This window comes from Balaenoptera borealis (genome assembly GCF_965194805.1).
Source record: "Balaenoptera borealis genome assembly, chromosome: 19".
In the NCBI taxonomy this organism is placed as follows: Eukaryota; Metazoa; Chordata; class Mammalia; order Artiodactyla; family Balaenopteridae; genus Balaenoptera; species Balaenoptera borealis.
The window spans coordinates 56,357,871-56,375,594 of NC_138878.1; the positions used below are offsets into that span (position 1 = coordinate 56,357,871).

The 17,724-nt window shown below is 46.8% G+C and overlaps 1 protein-coding gene and 1 long non-coding RNA gene across 2 annotated transcripts in view; one reads left to right on the plus strand and one right to left on the minus strand.

The window, feature by feature from the left end:
- Positions 1-17,724, minus strand: part of FCGBP (Fc gamma binding protein) — a 103,512-nt gene that overhangs the window by 31,338 nt on the left and 54,450 nt on the right. Inside the window, exons 2-4 of the mRNA XM_082366698.1 lie at positions 7,201-7,263; positions 4,689-5,936; positions 2,418-2,767 (exon numbers count right to left, since the gene is read on the minus strand). Coding sequence (XP_082222824.1) covers positions 2,418-2,767; positions 4,689-5,936; positions 7,201-7,255 — 1,653 coding nt within the window. The 5' untranslated portion in view covers positions 7,256-7,263. The remainder of the gene's footprint in view (positions 1-2,417; positions 2,768-4,688; positions 5,937-7,200; positions 7,264-17,724) is intronic.
- LOC309616330 lies at positions 7,755-17,186 on the plus strand. Its single transcript, XR_014237426.1, has 3 exons — positions 7,755-8,894; positions 13,517-13,608; positions 15,424-17,186. It is a non-coding gene; the product is annotated as an uncharacterized lncRNA (long non-coding RNA).

Genomic DNA, 17,724 nt, shown 5'->3' on the forward strand with positions numbered 1-17,724 from the left:
ATTTATGAATCATGCCAGGTTTTTTTCTACCTTTAAATACATGTATACTTAAAAAAAATAATGAGACCATGCTGAAGTCACCATTTCATGAACTCCTCTTTTCTCCTAACAAGCTCTTGTGGACATCCTACCATGATCCTACCAGGAACTCTAAACCTTTGTCAGGTCGCTGACCTCTGTAAGGATCTGACAAAGTAATGGACCCTCTCCCTGAAAAACTACACAGCATATGCAAGATTCTGCACATAAGTTTAAGGGATTTGAGGTCCCCCTGAGCTTGTGTTCAAACTCTCTAGCCTTCAAGAACACTACTTTAATCCACTTGGTTATTGATCTCACAGATCCACCTGCACACTCACAAAGCGAGGGAGATACAAGAATATTCACGGCAGTACTGCTTGCCAGCATGAACAAAGCGTCCAACCACAGGGGCCTGAGCTAAATAAACTGTGATGCATCCAGCCGATGACAAACTGTGCAGCTGTAGAAAGGAAAGAGGAGGCCCCCTTCCTACTGACAAGGAGACAGCTTCAGAATGCACTGTTCAGTGCAAAAAGTCAAGTTCAGAACAGAGCACAAGTACAGTACTGTTTGCTAAGAAAGGGGAGACGTAAGAATGTATTGCTTGTGTCGGCATAAAGAAACCCTATATGAATACTCAGGAAACTAGTAAAAGTCATTACCTGTGGCGAGCAGGGAAAGCAGGTAAAGATAGGCGTAAAAGCAGGATCTTTCACAACATGCCTTTTTGTTTTGAGCTGTAAATTCTTTTCCTATTTAAAAAAATTAATCGCAGCAACACGGAAGAACCTTGAAAGTATCATGCTGAGCAAAAGAAGCCTTACACAAAAGGCTTCTTGCACTGGATGATTCCGTTACTATGAAGTTCTTGAACCAGCAAAACTAATCTATGGTGGAAAAAAATCAGAACTGTGATTGCCTCTAGGGTTGTGTGGGCCATTGTTTGGGAAGGGGCATGAGGGAATTTTCTAGAGGGATGAAAACCTTCTATATCTTAACAGAGGTTTGGTTTGCACATTTGTCAAAACTCAGTGAACAGTGATTCGTGGATTTTATTATGTTTAAATTTTGATTTGTGGATTTATTTATGATTTGTGGATTTTATTATGTTTAAATTTTGTTTCAAAAGTAAGCAAAAAGAAGTGTGAAAATATTGTATTCTAGTTAACGGTATGCCTGCTAAAATCTTTAGGGGTGAAGTGTATTGATGTCTAGGACTTACTTTAAAGTGCATAAAAAGTAAGAGGGTTTGTTGAGTGGACAGAGGGATGGACAGATGATAGATGTGTGATGAACTAAGAAGAGTAAAATGTTTAGAATCTAGGTGATTGGCAAATGAGTGTTCACTGTACAATGATTTCAACTTTTCTGGGTGTTTGAACATGTTCATAATAATACGGTAGGAAAAAGGGAAATTATTGTTTCTATTTATTTTGCTGTTATTATATTTCTGTAATTTATATTGGCTGAGTAGTAATCCATTTACCAGAGGCAGAATAGCCTAGAGGTTAAGATAGAGACTCAGGAGCCAGCCTGGGGGCGTTCCCAGCTCCATCTCTTACTAGCCCTAAGCCCTTGGGAAGTCATTCATCTCTCTGGACCTCAGTTTCCTCATCAGAAAGTGTTAATGGGGCTTCCCTGGTGGCGCAGTGGTTGAGAGTCTGCCTGCCAATGCAGGGGACACAGGTTCGAGCCCTGGTCTGGGAAGATCCCACATGCCGCGGAGCAACTGGGCCCGTGAGCCACAACTACTGAGCCTGCGCGTCTGGAGTCTGTGCTCTGCAGCAAGAGAGGCCGCGATAGTGAGAGGCCCACGCACCGCGATGAAGAGTGGCCCCCTCTTGCCGCAACTGGAGAAAGCCCTCGCACAGAAGACCCAACACAGCCATAAATAAATAATTTTTTTAAAAAAAGTGTTAATAATAATAACGCCTACCCCCATAGATTGCTGTGAGCATTAAATGCGTTAACACATCGAAAGTGCTAAGTGACAAACCCAGCACATAGGAGGCGCTCACTACATTTTTAGTGTTTAGTGACTTAAAAAATTACCCACTGTTGGACATTTTGTCTTCTTTCTTTCTCTCTCCGCCCGCCCCCTCTTCTTGCTATTATAAACCCATCGGCTTAAACTTTTTTCCCCCTAACCATATCTCTGAGCATTCTAAAAATTTTTAGAAATCGAACTGCTGTACAAAAGGGGTTTAAGGTTCTGCCACTGATTTTCAAATCCCCCCTCCCGAGCCCCCATGCCCTCGGCCCACTTCTCTGCACCCTCCACCCCTTGGCAAAGGGCTCGGGTTTGGGGCCTGACACTCAGGCACTGCCTCCTCCTTCTGCTTGTTGGGTGACTCATGGGTTTCTTTTTAACCCGGAAGCGTCCTCTGGGTCCTTACCCGAGCGAAGCCAACTTCCCCGCGGGCCAGCGACACCGCGTGGCTGTAGGCGCGCACGGTAACCAAGCCCACGTAAGAGACTCTGCGGCTGCCCCGGTGCTCGTTCTTGGTCTCGACGCTGAAGGCAGGCAGGGTCTGGTCGTCGCTGCACAGCTCCGCCATCGAGTACAAGCACGTGCCCATCATGTCATAGCGGCGGCCATCGAAGGTGGTGTAATGGGGGTCACCCTGGGCGCGGCAGGTGGCCACGGAGGCCGCCACGCACCTGGCCTGCCCATCCAGCACCTTGCAGAGCTGCTTGGGACCGCACTGCTTGCCTTTGCAGGAGGCCTCCTCCTGGGTCTGCACGGCTGGGGAGGGAAGGGGGGTGGCCACAAAGAAAGAGTCAGGAGTGTCCACCCCACCAGGAATCCTGGAGCTCTCCCACCCTGGGGAGTTTGGGCAGTTGGCTCACAACTACCCATTCTAGAAGTGGGGGGACTGAGGTCTGGAATCTCAGAGGGAGAGAGCTGCTCAGGCCTGACTTCTCTTAGGTTTTCTGGTTCCCCAGAAAACACAGCTCAGCCCAGAAGAGCTGGAAGGTGGTGAAGAACCACCAGGCAGGAACAGTCATGGAAAGGTTAATGCGTGGCTTTTCTCTCCCTGTTTCCCCCTTGCCCCTACCTTCCCAATCAGGCTAAAAGGCTAAGGGACCGTTTTTATTTTTTATTTATTTTTAATTTTTGGCTGCACCACACAGCATGCAGGATCTTAGTTCCCTGACCAGGGATGGAATCCGTGCCCCCTGCAGTGCAAGCGCGGAGTTCTAACCACTGGACCGCCAGGGAATTCCCTAAGGGATCTTTTTTAAAGATAGAAAATGGAAGACAGAGACTGTTCAATAGAATGGAAACGGTGGCGTCAGGCTGCCTAGGTTAGAATCCTGGCACAGTCAATTAGCTGTGTGACACTGGAAAGTAATTTATAATTCTGTGTGTCTCAGCTTCCTCACTTGTGACATGGGGGTGATAATAATACCTTCTTCACAGGGATAGTTGGGGAGGGCGGAGTGGCCTGCTTTAAATAAGCTAAAATATAAGCAGGGTTTGGAACTGATCCCAGGTGTTAATTAGGTTAATTATTACCTGTTATAATCAATCACCCACCTCTTCCACATTACTATTCAAGCCTGAAGTGGCCCTTTGAAGTTGGGTGGCTTCCATGCCCTGGAGGATGGATGGGAGGGGCACTCTTGCCAGTGCTGGGAACCCTACTGTCTAGGATCCTTGCTTCGGGAAGGGGATCCACATAGGAAGAAACGGCTGTGCCTCCCCTGCCTCCTAGTCTTCAGAAGCTCTTGCCTTCTGTCTGCTCATAATGATAGCTCACCCTAATGTAGCCCTACTCACTTGCCCGATACCGTCTAAATGAGCTACAAATGTTAACTCATTGCACTGTCACCTAACAGCCCTGTGAGGGGTGCAGTTATGATACCCAGTTTACAGATGTGGAAACAGGTCACACAAGCAGAGGTGGGATTTGAACCTGGGAAGCCTGGCTTTAGCATCTGTGCCCTCAAACGCTGCACTGCTTGGAGGCAACTCCTCGACAGGCTGGGCCCAAAAGTACACACAGGGCCAGGTCCTAGAAATTAACTATGTTAACACATACAAGGCACCTAGAGTGGACCCTGGTATGTTGAGAAATACTCCCCCCACATGGTAGCCATCATTATTATACTTTTAGACCTCCTGAGTTTGGCATTCCTATATGAGGTATTGGGGGAGTGGCAGTTAGCAACTGGTATGGTTGTGTGTCAGTAGCTAAAATAACAAAATATTCCCAAGCTGGTTGGTGAGAAGCTGCTGACCTGACCCGACCCCCCACAAAGATCCCTCCCTCTAGGCACCTTGGCTCTCCCCAGGAACCTTTCCCCAATGCCACCCCCCACAAAAGCAACAGACAAAGGGCTGATGCCAGACACCCTGGGGGCTTCTAGGACCCTGCTGCAGTGCTCTGACTGGCATCTCTTCAGACTGGTTGGGACCCTGGATCATATCAGTTGCTAAACACTTAGAGTATTGTTCCTGCAGGGGGTGGGGGGACAGGGAGGGCTTGGGAAGCCTTAAGGAAAAGAAGGATGGCGGGGAGGATGCAGGTGAGTGGGGGACAGCCCAGCTGAGCCAGGAAGCCACAGATGAGCACAGAGAGGGTGGGAAAGGGGAAAAGGCAAGCGAGCTGGCAAAGGGGTCCCCAGGTGGACAGGGCCAGAGGTCATTTCTGATCACTCACTCCGGCCGCAGGCAGCTGCTGTCCCAAAGCTCACGTCCTGGTCCAGCCCAAAGGTGAGCAGCCCAAAGTTGGTAGCAGCCTCAGCCACATGGATACTGTCCGTAGTGCCGAGGTCCACTTCAGCATATGAGAACTCACTGCCTGGCACAGCGGCCCAGGTGAGCTTGGCCCCCAGCCTCTGCCCGTCTATGGTCAGCTCACCAGCAGCCTTTGTTGGTGCCACTACCAGGGCCGTGCACTTACAGTTTGGCACGCTCTTCACTACATAGGCAGGGCAGTAGGCTGCCACGTCTGGGATCAGGACCAGGTGGGGGTCATAGGTCTCTCCATCTTTGGTGGTACCCGTGCCAAACAGCAGGACTTGGATGCCCACATCTGCAGACAGGTAGAGTGGCCAGGACTGCTGGATCTCAAGCTCTGTCACGTCACCTGCCTGGAGCCCACGGGAGCCAGCGGTGCCCCCGAGGTTGTAGGTCAGCTTCGTGGCCTGGCTGGCCACAACATAGACCAGGTCCTGGTGGGTCTGGAGGGACAGAGGGGGCACCACATAGCGGGTGCCCCAGGCAGACGTGGGTAGCAGCTGCTCCACCACATGGTTGCAGTTCGTGTTTTTCTGGGCACAGCTGTGGCCGGAGAGGACAGCCACGGGGCTGCTGGCGGTGACCTTTGACCCTGAGAGGTTAGCTGTGCTCTGCACCTGGGCCACCTGGTAGGGGTCCAGAGTCACACTCAGGACATTGCCCGCTGAGTAGGACTTGCCCTGGAATGTCACTGACCCCTTCAGCTGTATACTGACAGAGGCACCGGCTGCACCCGCCACCACAGCAAACTCCTTGAGATTCTGGGACGAAGCGCTGGCGGGTGTGAGCACAAAGTACTCAGTGCCTAGGGCGCGGACAGGCCACAGCTTTGTCACATCTGCTGTGCTGGGCTTAGCGTTTATTGCCTGCACAGAGATGGTGCGGTCAGAGTGGACCACCACCGCACGCTTGAAGGTATTGCTGCCGACCATCTCAGCCTTGGCAGTGATGTTGACCATGACTGACTGCCCGGGCCCCACAGTGACCTTCTGTGAGGTGCCGTCTACCCGGCTGAGGATGGAGACTGAGGTGAGGCTGTCCGACAGACTGGAGAGGAGGAGGTAGAGGTAGGCTTTGCTGTACCCGAGATTATAGTTCTGCAGGAAGGCCGTGAGGAATTCCTCCCCCTCGCTGTTCTTGGGGTCCACTGAGGCCTCCTGGGTCAACCCTGGGGTGAGAAAATGCAGCTGTGGGTCTGCTTTATCCAATCCTCCCCATCAGAGAAGTAACCTCATACCTTGTGCCTGGGTCGCACGTTGAAATACTAACGTGGGTTTCTATTTTCTTTCTTCTCTCTCCTTTCCCTTTATTCATGCAGTGTTCACCTACCAGCCTTTCTGGCTTTTGCCTTCCAAAAGCCTGAACACTTCAGACAGGGATCTCAAACTCAAACACTGACGGGGCCAGGCAAGTGACGTATGTGTGAAACAGAATGGGCAGACTGTGCAGCTAGAGCATTCACATGCCATGGAAAGTGGGGTGTTGCTATTAGCTTTAATCTGTTGTTATGATGATGGCTTATGGGCTCTTTCTTAAAAATGTCAGATCTTACCATTTTTTCAAGGGAAATTGGATATCTGAATTTCCATGTGAAATCTCCAATCCAAAACTGTTTTAAGTAAGAACTATGGGGCCTAAACTGGCTGGATTCAGGTGCCAGTTTGTGACTTCTGTCTTCATAGGATTAGGGGTGTATGTGAAGGGGAAAAGGGGATTATGGGAGTATGGACAAAATGTCTCCTAGAAATAGAGAGGAGTGGGGACTTTTCAACACCTCAATCTAGGAAAAGATTCTCCAGGGCTGAGAAGAGAGAGGGGGAGGGAGAGAGATCACTCTACAGGATCTTGGAGAGAGTTGCGGTGGTTATAGAAGGACTGTCTGCCGAATAAGGGGAGCCTTGAAGGACATCCCAGTGTCCCATGGGGCCAGGGCCTCAGGGTCAATGAATGTTTCTAAAGTAACCTAAATAGATGTTGACTGGTAAAGAGGGCCAGGATGTCCCATCCCTCCCCCCAAACTTTGGCTTTACCTAAGACTACAGTTCTGGACATAACCCTAGATAATTGGCCACCAAGTCCCCCCCACCCCCTGCCAAGAAAGACTTTAGTGAAATTTTCCATCACCTCAGCAGAATGAGGCTCTAAGTCAAAACTTTAGTTGAGTTGCAGAAAATCAAGAAAGTAGTAGTTCTTACCTACTTGAATTTGGGGACAAAAGTTTTTACCTGTTTCCCTCTGGAACAGAGAGAGAATGGGTGAATTCCACCACATTTCTCTGCAGTACTTAAAGGGCCTCTCTCTCATCTCAGCTAGCCTGGGGTGACACTGGGAGATGTATTTGTGGAGGGGGCTCAAATGGAGGGTGCTGACCCAGGCAGGTAGAGTTCTTCAGACTGGAACCAGGACATAGATGGGATTTTGGTCTGACTTACCCCACAGGAGGGTTGCCCCGGCCCAGAGCATCCACCAGCTCCGCAGAGAACCCATGTCTGCAGTGGAGAAAGAGAGGGGGTCATAGGAGGCTGGTCTGCCCCTCCTGCCAGAGGACAAAAGGGCCCAGTCTCAGGACAAGGGCTTCCTGGGCACCAGGAAGGCTGAGGTGGGCTGAATCCAAGGGCCAGTGTGTGTGTGTGTAAGGGGAATTGGACATCTGGTGGGTCTGGGGGTTGGGCAGGGAGGGCAGGACAGAGGTAGGATAGGGAGTTGGATGTCCAGTGGGTCTGGGGGGAGTGGGATGGGGAGGCCTAGAGCCAGGGGCAAGGGTAGGGGACCTGATGTCCCACTTCCAAAGGGGATGCAGCCTCTCTCACCTGCAGGTTCCTGGAGCTGCAGGGCTAGCTCCAGGTTCCCTGGGCTGGGCTATATAGTGGAGTTTCTTGACTCAGGCCACGCCCTGGGCCACCTGCCAGGCAGATGGTGCCAACTTCTTAGAGGAGGCTGCTGATCCCAGGGCCAGCTGGAATGGGGCCCCCGAAGGCCTGAGAAGGGTGGAGGGCAAGCCTGAATGCCTGAGTCCTGAGAGGGGTGTGAGAACAGCTGGTGGCTCTGCCTGGGGAGCCTGCTGGAAACTTCAGTCCTGGAAGGGTGGTGTCCCTGAGGGAAACAGCTGGGAAGCAGGGTGCTGAGGGCCTGGACTTGGGTCCCCAGTGGGTGGGGAGCAGGAGTCGAAGGTGGCATTTGGTCTTGTTTGCTGGTTCAATGGCTAAATTTTTTTCCTTTGGCTCCTGCCAGGAACAACAGTGAAGGACCCACATCCGGGTCCCCACCCGCCACAAGCTGTTCCCTGGTCCCCAGCCACACATATCCTCTTTCCAACCGCTCACGGTGGGGGGCAGGTGTCTGAGGTGGGCAGGAACCTGAGCACCTGACTCAGGACTTTGTTGTGGGACACAATACCTCCACCCCCAGACCAACAGGGCCTCCTGGGTACCTAATCTGCAAAATAGGAACATCAAAACTAGCTTCACTGGGCTTACTTGTCTCCCAGAGGGCACTCTGTAAACTCTCAAGGAGTATAGGTGGGAGGCAGGCTCTTCTGGTGTGGTCCCAGGTGGGGAGCAGGTGGCACTTGGGGGCTGGAGCTGTGTGTAAAGAACGATGCAGGCCCCTGTTTCCTGGTTCCATGCAGACACTGGGCTCCACTTTCTGGAGAATTTGTTTTCTGGGAGGTGTTTTTTTTCTTCCTGAGAAGGGACTCGCTGAACAAGTTTTGGGTGATTCTGTGCCCCCATCACCCCAAAATCTGCCTGGGATGGGAGTTGGGGGTGTAGGTCGCACACAGGGAGCAGTAGCAGAGACAGCTGAGAGGTGGTGTGGGTGTTCTGAGGCGGAGTCCCTTCCTCCCGAGGGGCTGGCCTGACCCATGCCCTGCTCTCCTCCGCCCAGCCCCAGGACTCATTGCCTGGGGAGTCTCCCCTGGAAACAGCAGCTGCAAAGCCTGGGTGCCCTCTTGGACAACACCCCAGCAGCTGCTGCCCCCAGGACTTCTCCTCTCTTATCACAAGGCTTGGGCCTCTTGGTGGTCGGGGTGGATGGGGGCTGTTAGAGCCCCACCCAGGGCAGTTTCCCAGAGGGAGAGAGAAAGGCTCAGAGCTGACTGGGGCCCAAGGTCAACCAGGAAAATGAGGTGAGTAAACAAGAGACTGGATAAGAGCCAGACATATCAAGAAACAGGGGTGAGGGGGGACCAACGGAGAGTGAGAGCTCTGTGGGGAGTGGTGCCTGGGTCCCTGAGGAAAAGGACCGGGAGGAGGGGCTGCTGGGACTCCTAAGGAGGAAACAGCTATTGCAAACCAAGATGTCAAAATCTTCTGTCGAATACACCTTGTTTAGCCTGAGACACTCAGAGAAATAAGGGATGAGGGAGCAGAAAATTAGAGTAAGACTCAGAGGTGATTCTGCCCCCCAATCTCTAAGCCTTGAGGTCTCCCCTGGTTGACCCCAGAGAGATGCTTTCCCCCTCCTCAAAACCCATTGTTGCATTCTGCGGCCAGAGTTCCCAGAAGTGGGGCGGTGGTGGTGGGAAACCTCACAATTTAATATTTGACACCCCTGGGACCTTCTCCCTCCTTTCAGAGCCTAAGGGGGTGTGAGTGTGGTGGGTGTGTGTAGGTGGGTGGGTATGGTATGACGCACCCTGTACTGTACTCCATATCATATCGATTCTCAGAAACCCCACGGGGAACCCCTGAGATAACCTGTGGGGACACTTCCTTGTGGTCAGCGAAATCACACCCATCCTGCCACTGGTAGCCCTGCTCTGAGCCAGAACAAGGGGTGTCTGTGTGTCCAAGCCCTCTATCCTCTCCCTGCTGACAAGATCTGTAGGGGACAGATCTGTACTTGTCATATGACTTGAGACCCCTGGGACCCTCTGGCTTGTCTGGGTTTTAGAGATCCAGGGTACAGGTGGAGACAATTTACTCTGCAGCTCAATTCAGATTTTCTGGCAATTTTGAACTTCATTCTTTCATGCTCTGGATCCCACAAGGGGTCTCTGTACCCCCTTGGGGAACTCCTTCATCTTGCACAAGTTGCCACTAACCTCCCTGAGGTTCAGACTTGATCTTGTTCCTCCCCTGCTCAAGGAAATTTCATGCTTCCCTGTCCCTGTGAATGTAAGTCCACGCTCTTGGCAGGACTCTCTCAAGCCCTAATGCTCCATTTCCTGCCCCTTCCACCTTGCCATTGCCTGCGCAGTTCCTTCCACTTGGAACACTCTTCTTCATATTCTACCTGCTAACTCCATGCCTGGAATCCAGACATCATTTTCTGCATGTGTGATCTCCTGAGAACCCAAGCTGAGGCTAATCTCTTTTATTCCTCCTATACGGCACTGGCCATCTGCTCCCTTGCTTTATGGAAATTCCCTTTATTTGTTTTACCTTCTTGAAACTTCAGACCTGCTACAGCTATGTTCCTGTTCTTCACCTCCCCACCCATCTCTCTTTTATTTATTTATTTATTTATTTATTTATTTTTGGCTGTGTTGGGTCTTCGTTTCTGTGCGAGGGCTTTCTCTAGTTGCGGCAAGCGGGGGCCACTCTTCATCGCGGTGCACGGGCCTCTCACTATCGCGGCCTCTCTTGTTGCGGAGCACAGGCTCCAGACGTGCAGGCTCAGTAGTTGTGGCTTACGGGCCTAGTTGCTCCGCGGCATGTGGGATCTTCCCAGACCAGGGCTCGAACCCGTGTCCCCTGCATTGGCAGGCAGATTCTCAACCACTGTGCCACCAGGGAAGCCCCCCCCCACCCATCTCTCTTTGACCCACCGCAATCTGACTTCCATGTGCATTGAAACTGTCCTGCTAAATCCTCCAGTCACCTCTTACTCGCCACTTGATTCTAGCTCCTCTTTAACATTTGACATGAATGCTTCCTCCTCAAACATTTCTAATGTCTTGGTTTCCATGATATCACTTTCTTCTGGATCTTGTGTTACTTTGGTCTGTTTCCTACAATAACCTCTTTAACATTGGTGGTCCTCAGAAACAATGCCATTTGCAGCAACATGGATACAACTAGAGATTATCATACTAAGTGAAGTAAGTCAGAAAGAGAAAGACAAATCTCATACGATATCACTTATATGTGGAATTTAAAATATGGCACAGATGAACCTATTTACAAAACAGAACACTCATAGACATAGAGGACAGACTTGTGGTTGCCAGGAGGGAGTGGGGGAGGGAGTGGGGGAGGGAGAGGGATGCACTGGGAGTTTGGGGTTGGTAGATGCAAACTATTACATTTAGAATGGATAAACAACAAGGTCCTACTGTATAACACAGGGAGCTATACTCAATATCCTGTGATAAACCATAATGGAAAAGAATATAAAAAAAGAATGTATATATATGCATAACTGAGTCACTTTGCTGTACAGCAGAAATTGGCCTAACATTGTAAATCAACTATACTTCAATTTAAAAAAACTGGTGGTCCTCAGATTCTCTTTCTCTGCTTATTTCTCTAACTACCTCTTTTCTCCAGGAGATCTTATCCATGTCCACTTATGCTGTCTAACAGAACTTTCTGTGATGATGAAAATTTTCCGTGTTTTGCGCTGTGCAGTGTGAAAGGCAATGGCTCCATGTGTCTACTGAGCTCTTGAAATGTGACTAATGTAATGGAGGAACTGAATTTTTAATTTCATTTCATTAACCCATTTAAAATTAAAGTAACCAGCTGTAACTTGTGTCCATATTAGACAAGACAAAACTCTAGAACTGTTGCTAGCCCAGGCTCCATTTCATCTACCTAGTCAGCTGCTTATATGTCTGTCACCCACCTACCAACCTATTTATTCTCTTTTATACCCATTTTTACGTTCCTGGCCCCCTTGTAGGCAACCATTCTAATGTGATTCATGAGAATATTTTTAATGTCTTCTTGAAATAAAATACACATATTAGTAAGTGTACAAATCATAAATGTATGTAGCTCATTGAATGATCTCAAAATGAATACATCCTTATAACCTACACCCAGGTTAAGAAAGAGAATGTTTCCAGCATTCCAGAGGCCCTCTTCATTCTCCTTCTTAATCACTCTCCACTCCCTACCTCCCATAAGGAGCCACTATTTTGGCTTCTTACACCACAGATTATTTAGCTTGTTTTTGAACTTGACACAAATGGAATCATATGTTTATGTTGTTTTGTGACTGGCTTCTTTCACTCAGTATTATCCTGTGTACATAACTATAGTTCATTTTCATTGCCATATGGTACTTGCTTGTTTAAAAATCACTACAGGGACTTCCCTGGTGGTCCAGTGGTTAAGACGCCGTACTTCCACTGCAGGGGTCCCAGGTTTGATCCCTGGTCGGGGAACTAAGATCCCTCATGCCATGGCCAAAAAAAAAAAAAAAAAATCACTACATATTTACCCATTCTACTGTTTCCACTTTGGGCTAATGAATACTATCTTCTGATGCACACGTGCACAGTTTCTGTTGGGATGTGCTGTGGAGTTCCTAATGGTCATTGCTGGGTCATTTGGCTCAACTTTAGTAGATGCTACCAAACATGTTTCAGTGTCAACTCCCACGATCAGCATATGACTAATCTGGTTGCTCCACAGCCTCACCAATATTTGGCCTTGTTAGACTTCGTAATTTTAGCCATTCTAGAGGGGTAGTGGTATTGGGTTGTGGTTTTCATGTGCATTTCCTTGATTTTTTAGTGAAAAAATCAAGAATGTACCTGTTCATTTTAGTAATCTATTTGTTCAAGTCTCTTGCCCATTTTTTAAATTGGTTTGTCTGTTTTTTTTCTTACTGATCTGTACAAATTCTTTATATATTCTGGATACAAGTCATTTTTTGTTAAATGTTTTGCAATTTTTTTTCTCCCACTCTGTGACTTATCTCTTCACTTTTTTTTTTGGCCCACATTGTGTAGCTTGTGGGATTTTAGTTCCCTAACTAGGGATCGAACCTGGGCCCACAGCAATGAAAGTGCACCAAGTCCTAACCACTGGACCATCAGGAAATTCCCTTTTTTCACTTAAAAATATATTGATTGATTGATTTGGCTGCACCAGGTATTAGTTGCAGCATGTGGGATCTTTGTTGCTGTGTGTGGGATCTTTAGTTGCAGCATGCGGGCTCTTAGTTCCCTGACCAGGGATTGAACCCCAGCCACCTGCATTGGGAGTGCAGAGTCTTAACCGCTGGACCATGAGGGAAGTCCCCCTTTTCACTTTTTTAATGATGAAAAAATTCTTAATTTTAATGTAGTTCATTTAATCAATCTGTAACATTTCATGGCTTGCCTTTTTTTTTCTGTGTTGAATTCTTCTAATCCAGAAACATTCTATTTTTTCCCATTTATGTAGATTTTCTTGGATTTATTTCACCAGTATTTAAATTTTTTTCAGAAATATTATGGGGACAGGAAGTAAGAATTCTGAGGGGACTTAGAGAAAATAGAAAAGTGATGTGAGCCCTGTCACCTTGGCATGTGCTGTGTCTGAAGAAACTAATAAACATGCACTCTGAAGACTTTCAAAGGGACACTTTGTGCTTGATGTAATGGTTAGTGAGAGTGAGTGCGCTCTGGTAGATATTGACTCTGATGAGGAATGAATAGGTATTTCTCATCATTCTCAGGACTTGTGATCAAACCGTTTTACACCTGGACTCTGCAGAGTGGATCCTCCTACCTAGAGTGAAAACATGACACCATCCAGGAAGTTGAAAGACTGCCTCCCAGTCAGAGATGCCATTTTTCTCTTCTTTGAATAGGTGAACTACAGGGGTTTGACAACTTCCTGCCCGAGCCATGCCTTTCTCCAGCAACCACAGATGGAACTGAAAGGAAAAAGGAAAAGCAGCAGGTAGTGGGCAAAATTATCTAACTCAAGATTTCAGAGCTGAGTTGATGCAATTCTATGAAGAGAAGCTTTTGGAAAACCTTTAAGACTGAGTTAGGGGACCCTAACTCAGAGAGCTGGGTTCTCCACCCCCAGCACCCTGTAATTCCTTTACCAAAACACATTTCACATTGTTTTGTAATTGTTTTCTTGACTTCCTTAATCTGAATAAGGATGTGTTTATTTCGCTGATCAGTGGATCCCCAGGGCCTGGTATAGTCCTGGCTCATAGTGGGTAGTTAATAATTATTTCCTGATTGAATGGAGAAATGAAGAGAAGCTCTGGAGGGGTGATACAGGTTTGTGGGGTTCAGCTCTGTCTGTTGTATGGCCCTTCGGTGGAAGTTGTCCTTCCCATAGCGATAATGGAGGGTAGTATAGACACTTTGCAGAGGCAGAGTGGGAGAATCAGGCTGCCTGGTCATATAACATGGATACGCTGTACTTGAAGTACACAGCTCAGATCAGTGGTCTCTGTGTTCAGATCTTTTTCTAGGAAAAGTGATGCTGGCTATTTTTAGGCTTAGTCAAATATTGCTGTGACACACAACATACATGTATTAGCCAGATCTGTATAAATATAGACCATGGGACTACATATCTGAAATTTACAGAAATATTTAACGAGAAAAATGCAAATGCCCTGGTGGTTAAGAACCTAAGGTCACTTGGCCAGCTAGTGCCAGAAATGGAATTCCATCTGGCTCTCTGGGCTCCAGGTGTAGTGCTATTTCCACTCTGCCACTGACTCACAAGTCCTTTTGGTGGGGACATATAAAATATTACTGTTTTGCACATGGAAAAGTAGTCGAACAATTTTGGATCACTTAATTGTTGTAGTTCCCACTTCTTTCCATGGAAGCCCAGTATCTACCTTGAAGGACATCTATAAGGTGCCTTAAAGGCTCTTAAGTTGTTTGCTTAAATTTGCAATAGTTATACATACTTGTTGAACATTTTTCAACCAATTCAAAGTGTGGAGATAAAAAGTATAAGTATTGCCCACCTACCCTCCTCATTCCCCATCATTTCCCAGAGGATAACTCCAGTTAGCAGTTTGATGTGTACCATTCAGTCCTTTATATAGTCATATATACTTATATACACATATGCATATGTACACATATATAGCTCTTCTAATAAGGAAAAATGAGATCAGTTATAGGTTCAACTGTGTCCCTGCAAAATTCATATGTTGAACCCCTAATCCCCAATACCATAGAATGTGAGCTTATTTGGAAATAAGCTTGCTGCAGATATAATTAGTTAAGATGAGCTCATACTGGAGTAGGGTGGGCCCCTAATCCGATATGACTGGTGTCCTGATAAAAAGGGGCAATTTGGACACAGAGTTAAACATGCACACAGGGAAAACACCACGTGAAGATGAAGGGAGAGATTGAGGTGATGCATCATCTACAAGCCAAGAAATGCTAAAAATTACCAGTAAAACCATAAGAAGCTGGTAGAAAGGCATGGAACATATTCTTCCTCACAAAGGAACTAACCTTTCTCCAAACCCTTCTGACATCTTGGTCTTGACTTTCTGGCCTCTAGAACTGTGAGACAATGCATTTCTATTCTAAGTCCAAAAAGTGTGTTTTCTCAACACACAGATCCTGAACATGTTTTGTTAGATTTATGCTTAAATACTTTATTTTTCTTTGGATCTATTGTAAATAGCATTGTGTTTTAAAATTTGGATTCTACATTTTCATTGTTAGGGTATAGAAATGCATCTGATTTTTGTGTGTTTATTAGTTGTTTTTTTTTTTTTAGAATCCTTGGGATTTTCTATGCAATCATGTCATCTGAAAATAAGGACAATTTTATTCCTTTCCAATCAGTATTTTTTTAATCTTTGTTTTGCCTTGTTTAGCTGGCTAGAACTTCTAGTACTATGTCAAATAAGAGGTGATCATCCTTACTTTGTTCCTAATAAGGGGAAAAACGTTCAGTCTTTCAGCATTAAATATGTTAGCTGTAGGTGTTTTTTTTTTTTCATTTTTCTTTTTTTTTTGGCCGTGCCACGCAGATCTTAGCTCCCCAACCAGGGATCAAACCCACTCCCCCTGCAGTGGAAGCACAGAGTCTTAATCACTGGACCACCAGGGAAGTCCCTGTTAGTTGTAGTTTATTGGTAAATGCTGTTTTATCAGGTTGAAGCAGTTCCCCTTTATTCCTAGTTTGTTGGGTTTTTATCATAAATGGTGTTGGTTATTGCCAAATTATTTTCCCATGTCAATTGATATGATCATATAATTTTTCTTCTTTACCTTGTTGACATGGTGGATTACATTGATTTATTTTTTAATATTGAAGCAGCCTTGCATACCTGGAATAAATCCCACTTGGTTATGGTATAGAATTCTTTTTACACTTTGCAGGCTTTGATATGCTAATATTTTTAAGGGGTTTTAAATCTAAGTTCACAAGAGATACTAATTTTCTTTCTCTCTCTTTCTCCTCCTCTTTCTTCTTTTTGTAATGTCTTTGCCTGGTTTTGGTGTCAAGGTAATTCTGGCCTCATCGAATGAGTTGGAGAGTGTTCCCTCTTCTATTTTCTGGAAGAGATTGCATAAAAGTGATGCTAATTCTTCTTCAAATGTTTGATAGAATTCTCTAGTGGAACCATCTGGACCTGGATATTTCTTTCTTTAGGCTATGGTGAATAGTGCTGCTATGGACATAGGGGTGCATGTATCTTTTAGAATTATAGTTTTGTCTGGTTATATGCCCAGGAGTGGGATCACTGGATCATATGGTAATTCTATTTTTAGTTTTCTGAGGAACCTCCATACTGTTTTCCATAGTGGCTGCACCATCTTACATTCCCACCAACAGTGTAGGAGGGTTCCCTTTTCTTCACACCCTCTCCAGCATTTATTATTTGTAGACTTTTTAATGATGGCCATTCTGACCGGTGTGAGGTGGTACCTCATTGTAGTTTTGATTTGCATTTCTCCAATAATTAGTGACATTGCACAAAAAAAATTTTTTATGACAGACTATATCAAATGTATGCTCCACTGGTGGGAGTGTAAGTTAGTACTATAGTTTGACAGTGTCTGCTAAAGCTAAACACATACCTGCCCTGGAGTATATTCCCATATACCAAAGTTTACCAAAGAAATGTATTAGAATATTCATAGCATCAATATAGCCCCAAACAGGAAAATATCCAGTTTTAGGCATATTCACACAATGGAAACCATACAGAAATGAAAATGAAAGAACTATCCCTACACACAATATGAATCTCACAAACATAATGTTAAGTAAAAGAAGGTAAAAACACAGTACACACTGTATGGGTCCCTAGAGAGTTTGAAACAGACACAGTAATCCATGCTGTTAGAAATCAGGTAAATGATAACTTTCAGAGGGGATGAGGGTGGCAGAAAGAGCATGTGCGGAGCTTCTGGGGGCTTCTCTGTTTGGTTTCTTGATCTGAGTATTGGTTATATGGGTGTGTTCACTTTGTGTAAATTCGTTGAACTGTACACTAATGATATGTATACATCTCTGTACTTGAATAAAAAGTTTACTTGACAAAACTGTAGCTGGTGTGATGAACAGCGGCCAGAAGAACAGGCTTTGAGGACAGAGAGCTCTGGGGCCCCGCGCTCTGGTTTCTTTCCCTGTAAAAGAGGGAACATAATGTCTGTCAAGATTCGATGAGGTGAGCACGTAAGACTCAAGCACAGGGCCTGGTCTATATAGGCCTGCAGTTCTCCTGCGTGACCCAACTCCTGGCACCGCTGCAGCCCTAATGCGTGGGTTCTACTTGATTCACGGTAATGAAGTAACTGGTAATGGCGGGCTTGGGGCTCCTCAGCCCCGGGATGCAGCCCGGTAAGAAGTGTCATTCTCAGGGGCAGCCCCCGTCTTCCCGCCCCCGCGCGGGGGGCAATCCTCGGCTGCAGCCTACTTGGAAACCCCCTAAAAGAGCCCCTCTGCGAAACCCGGCCAAAGGCAGCTCCAGCCCCGCCACTAAAGAAAAAACAGCACTTTGCCGTCAGATTCTGACAGATCTCTGGGAAACTCCTCAGGTCAAAGAGCAACGAGGGCAGCGCCGCC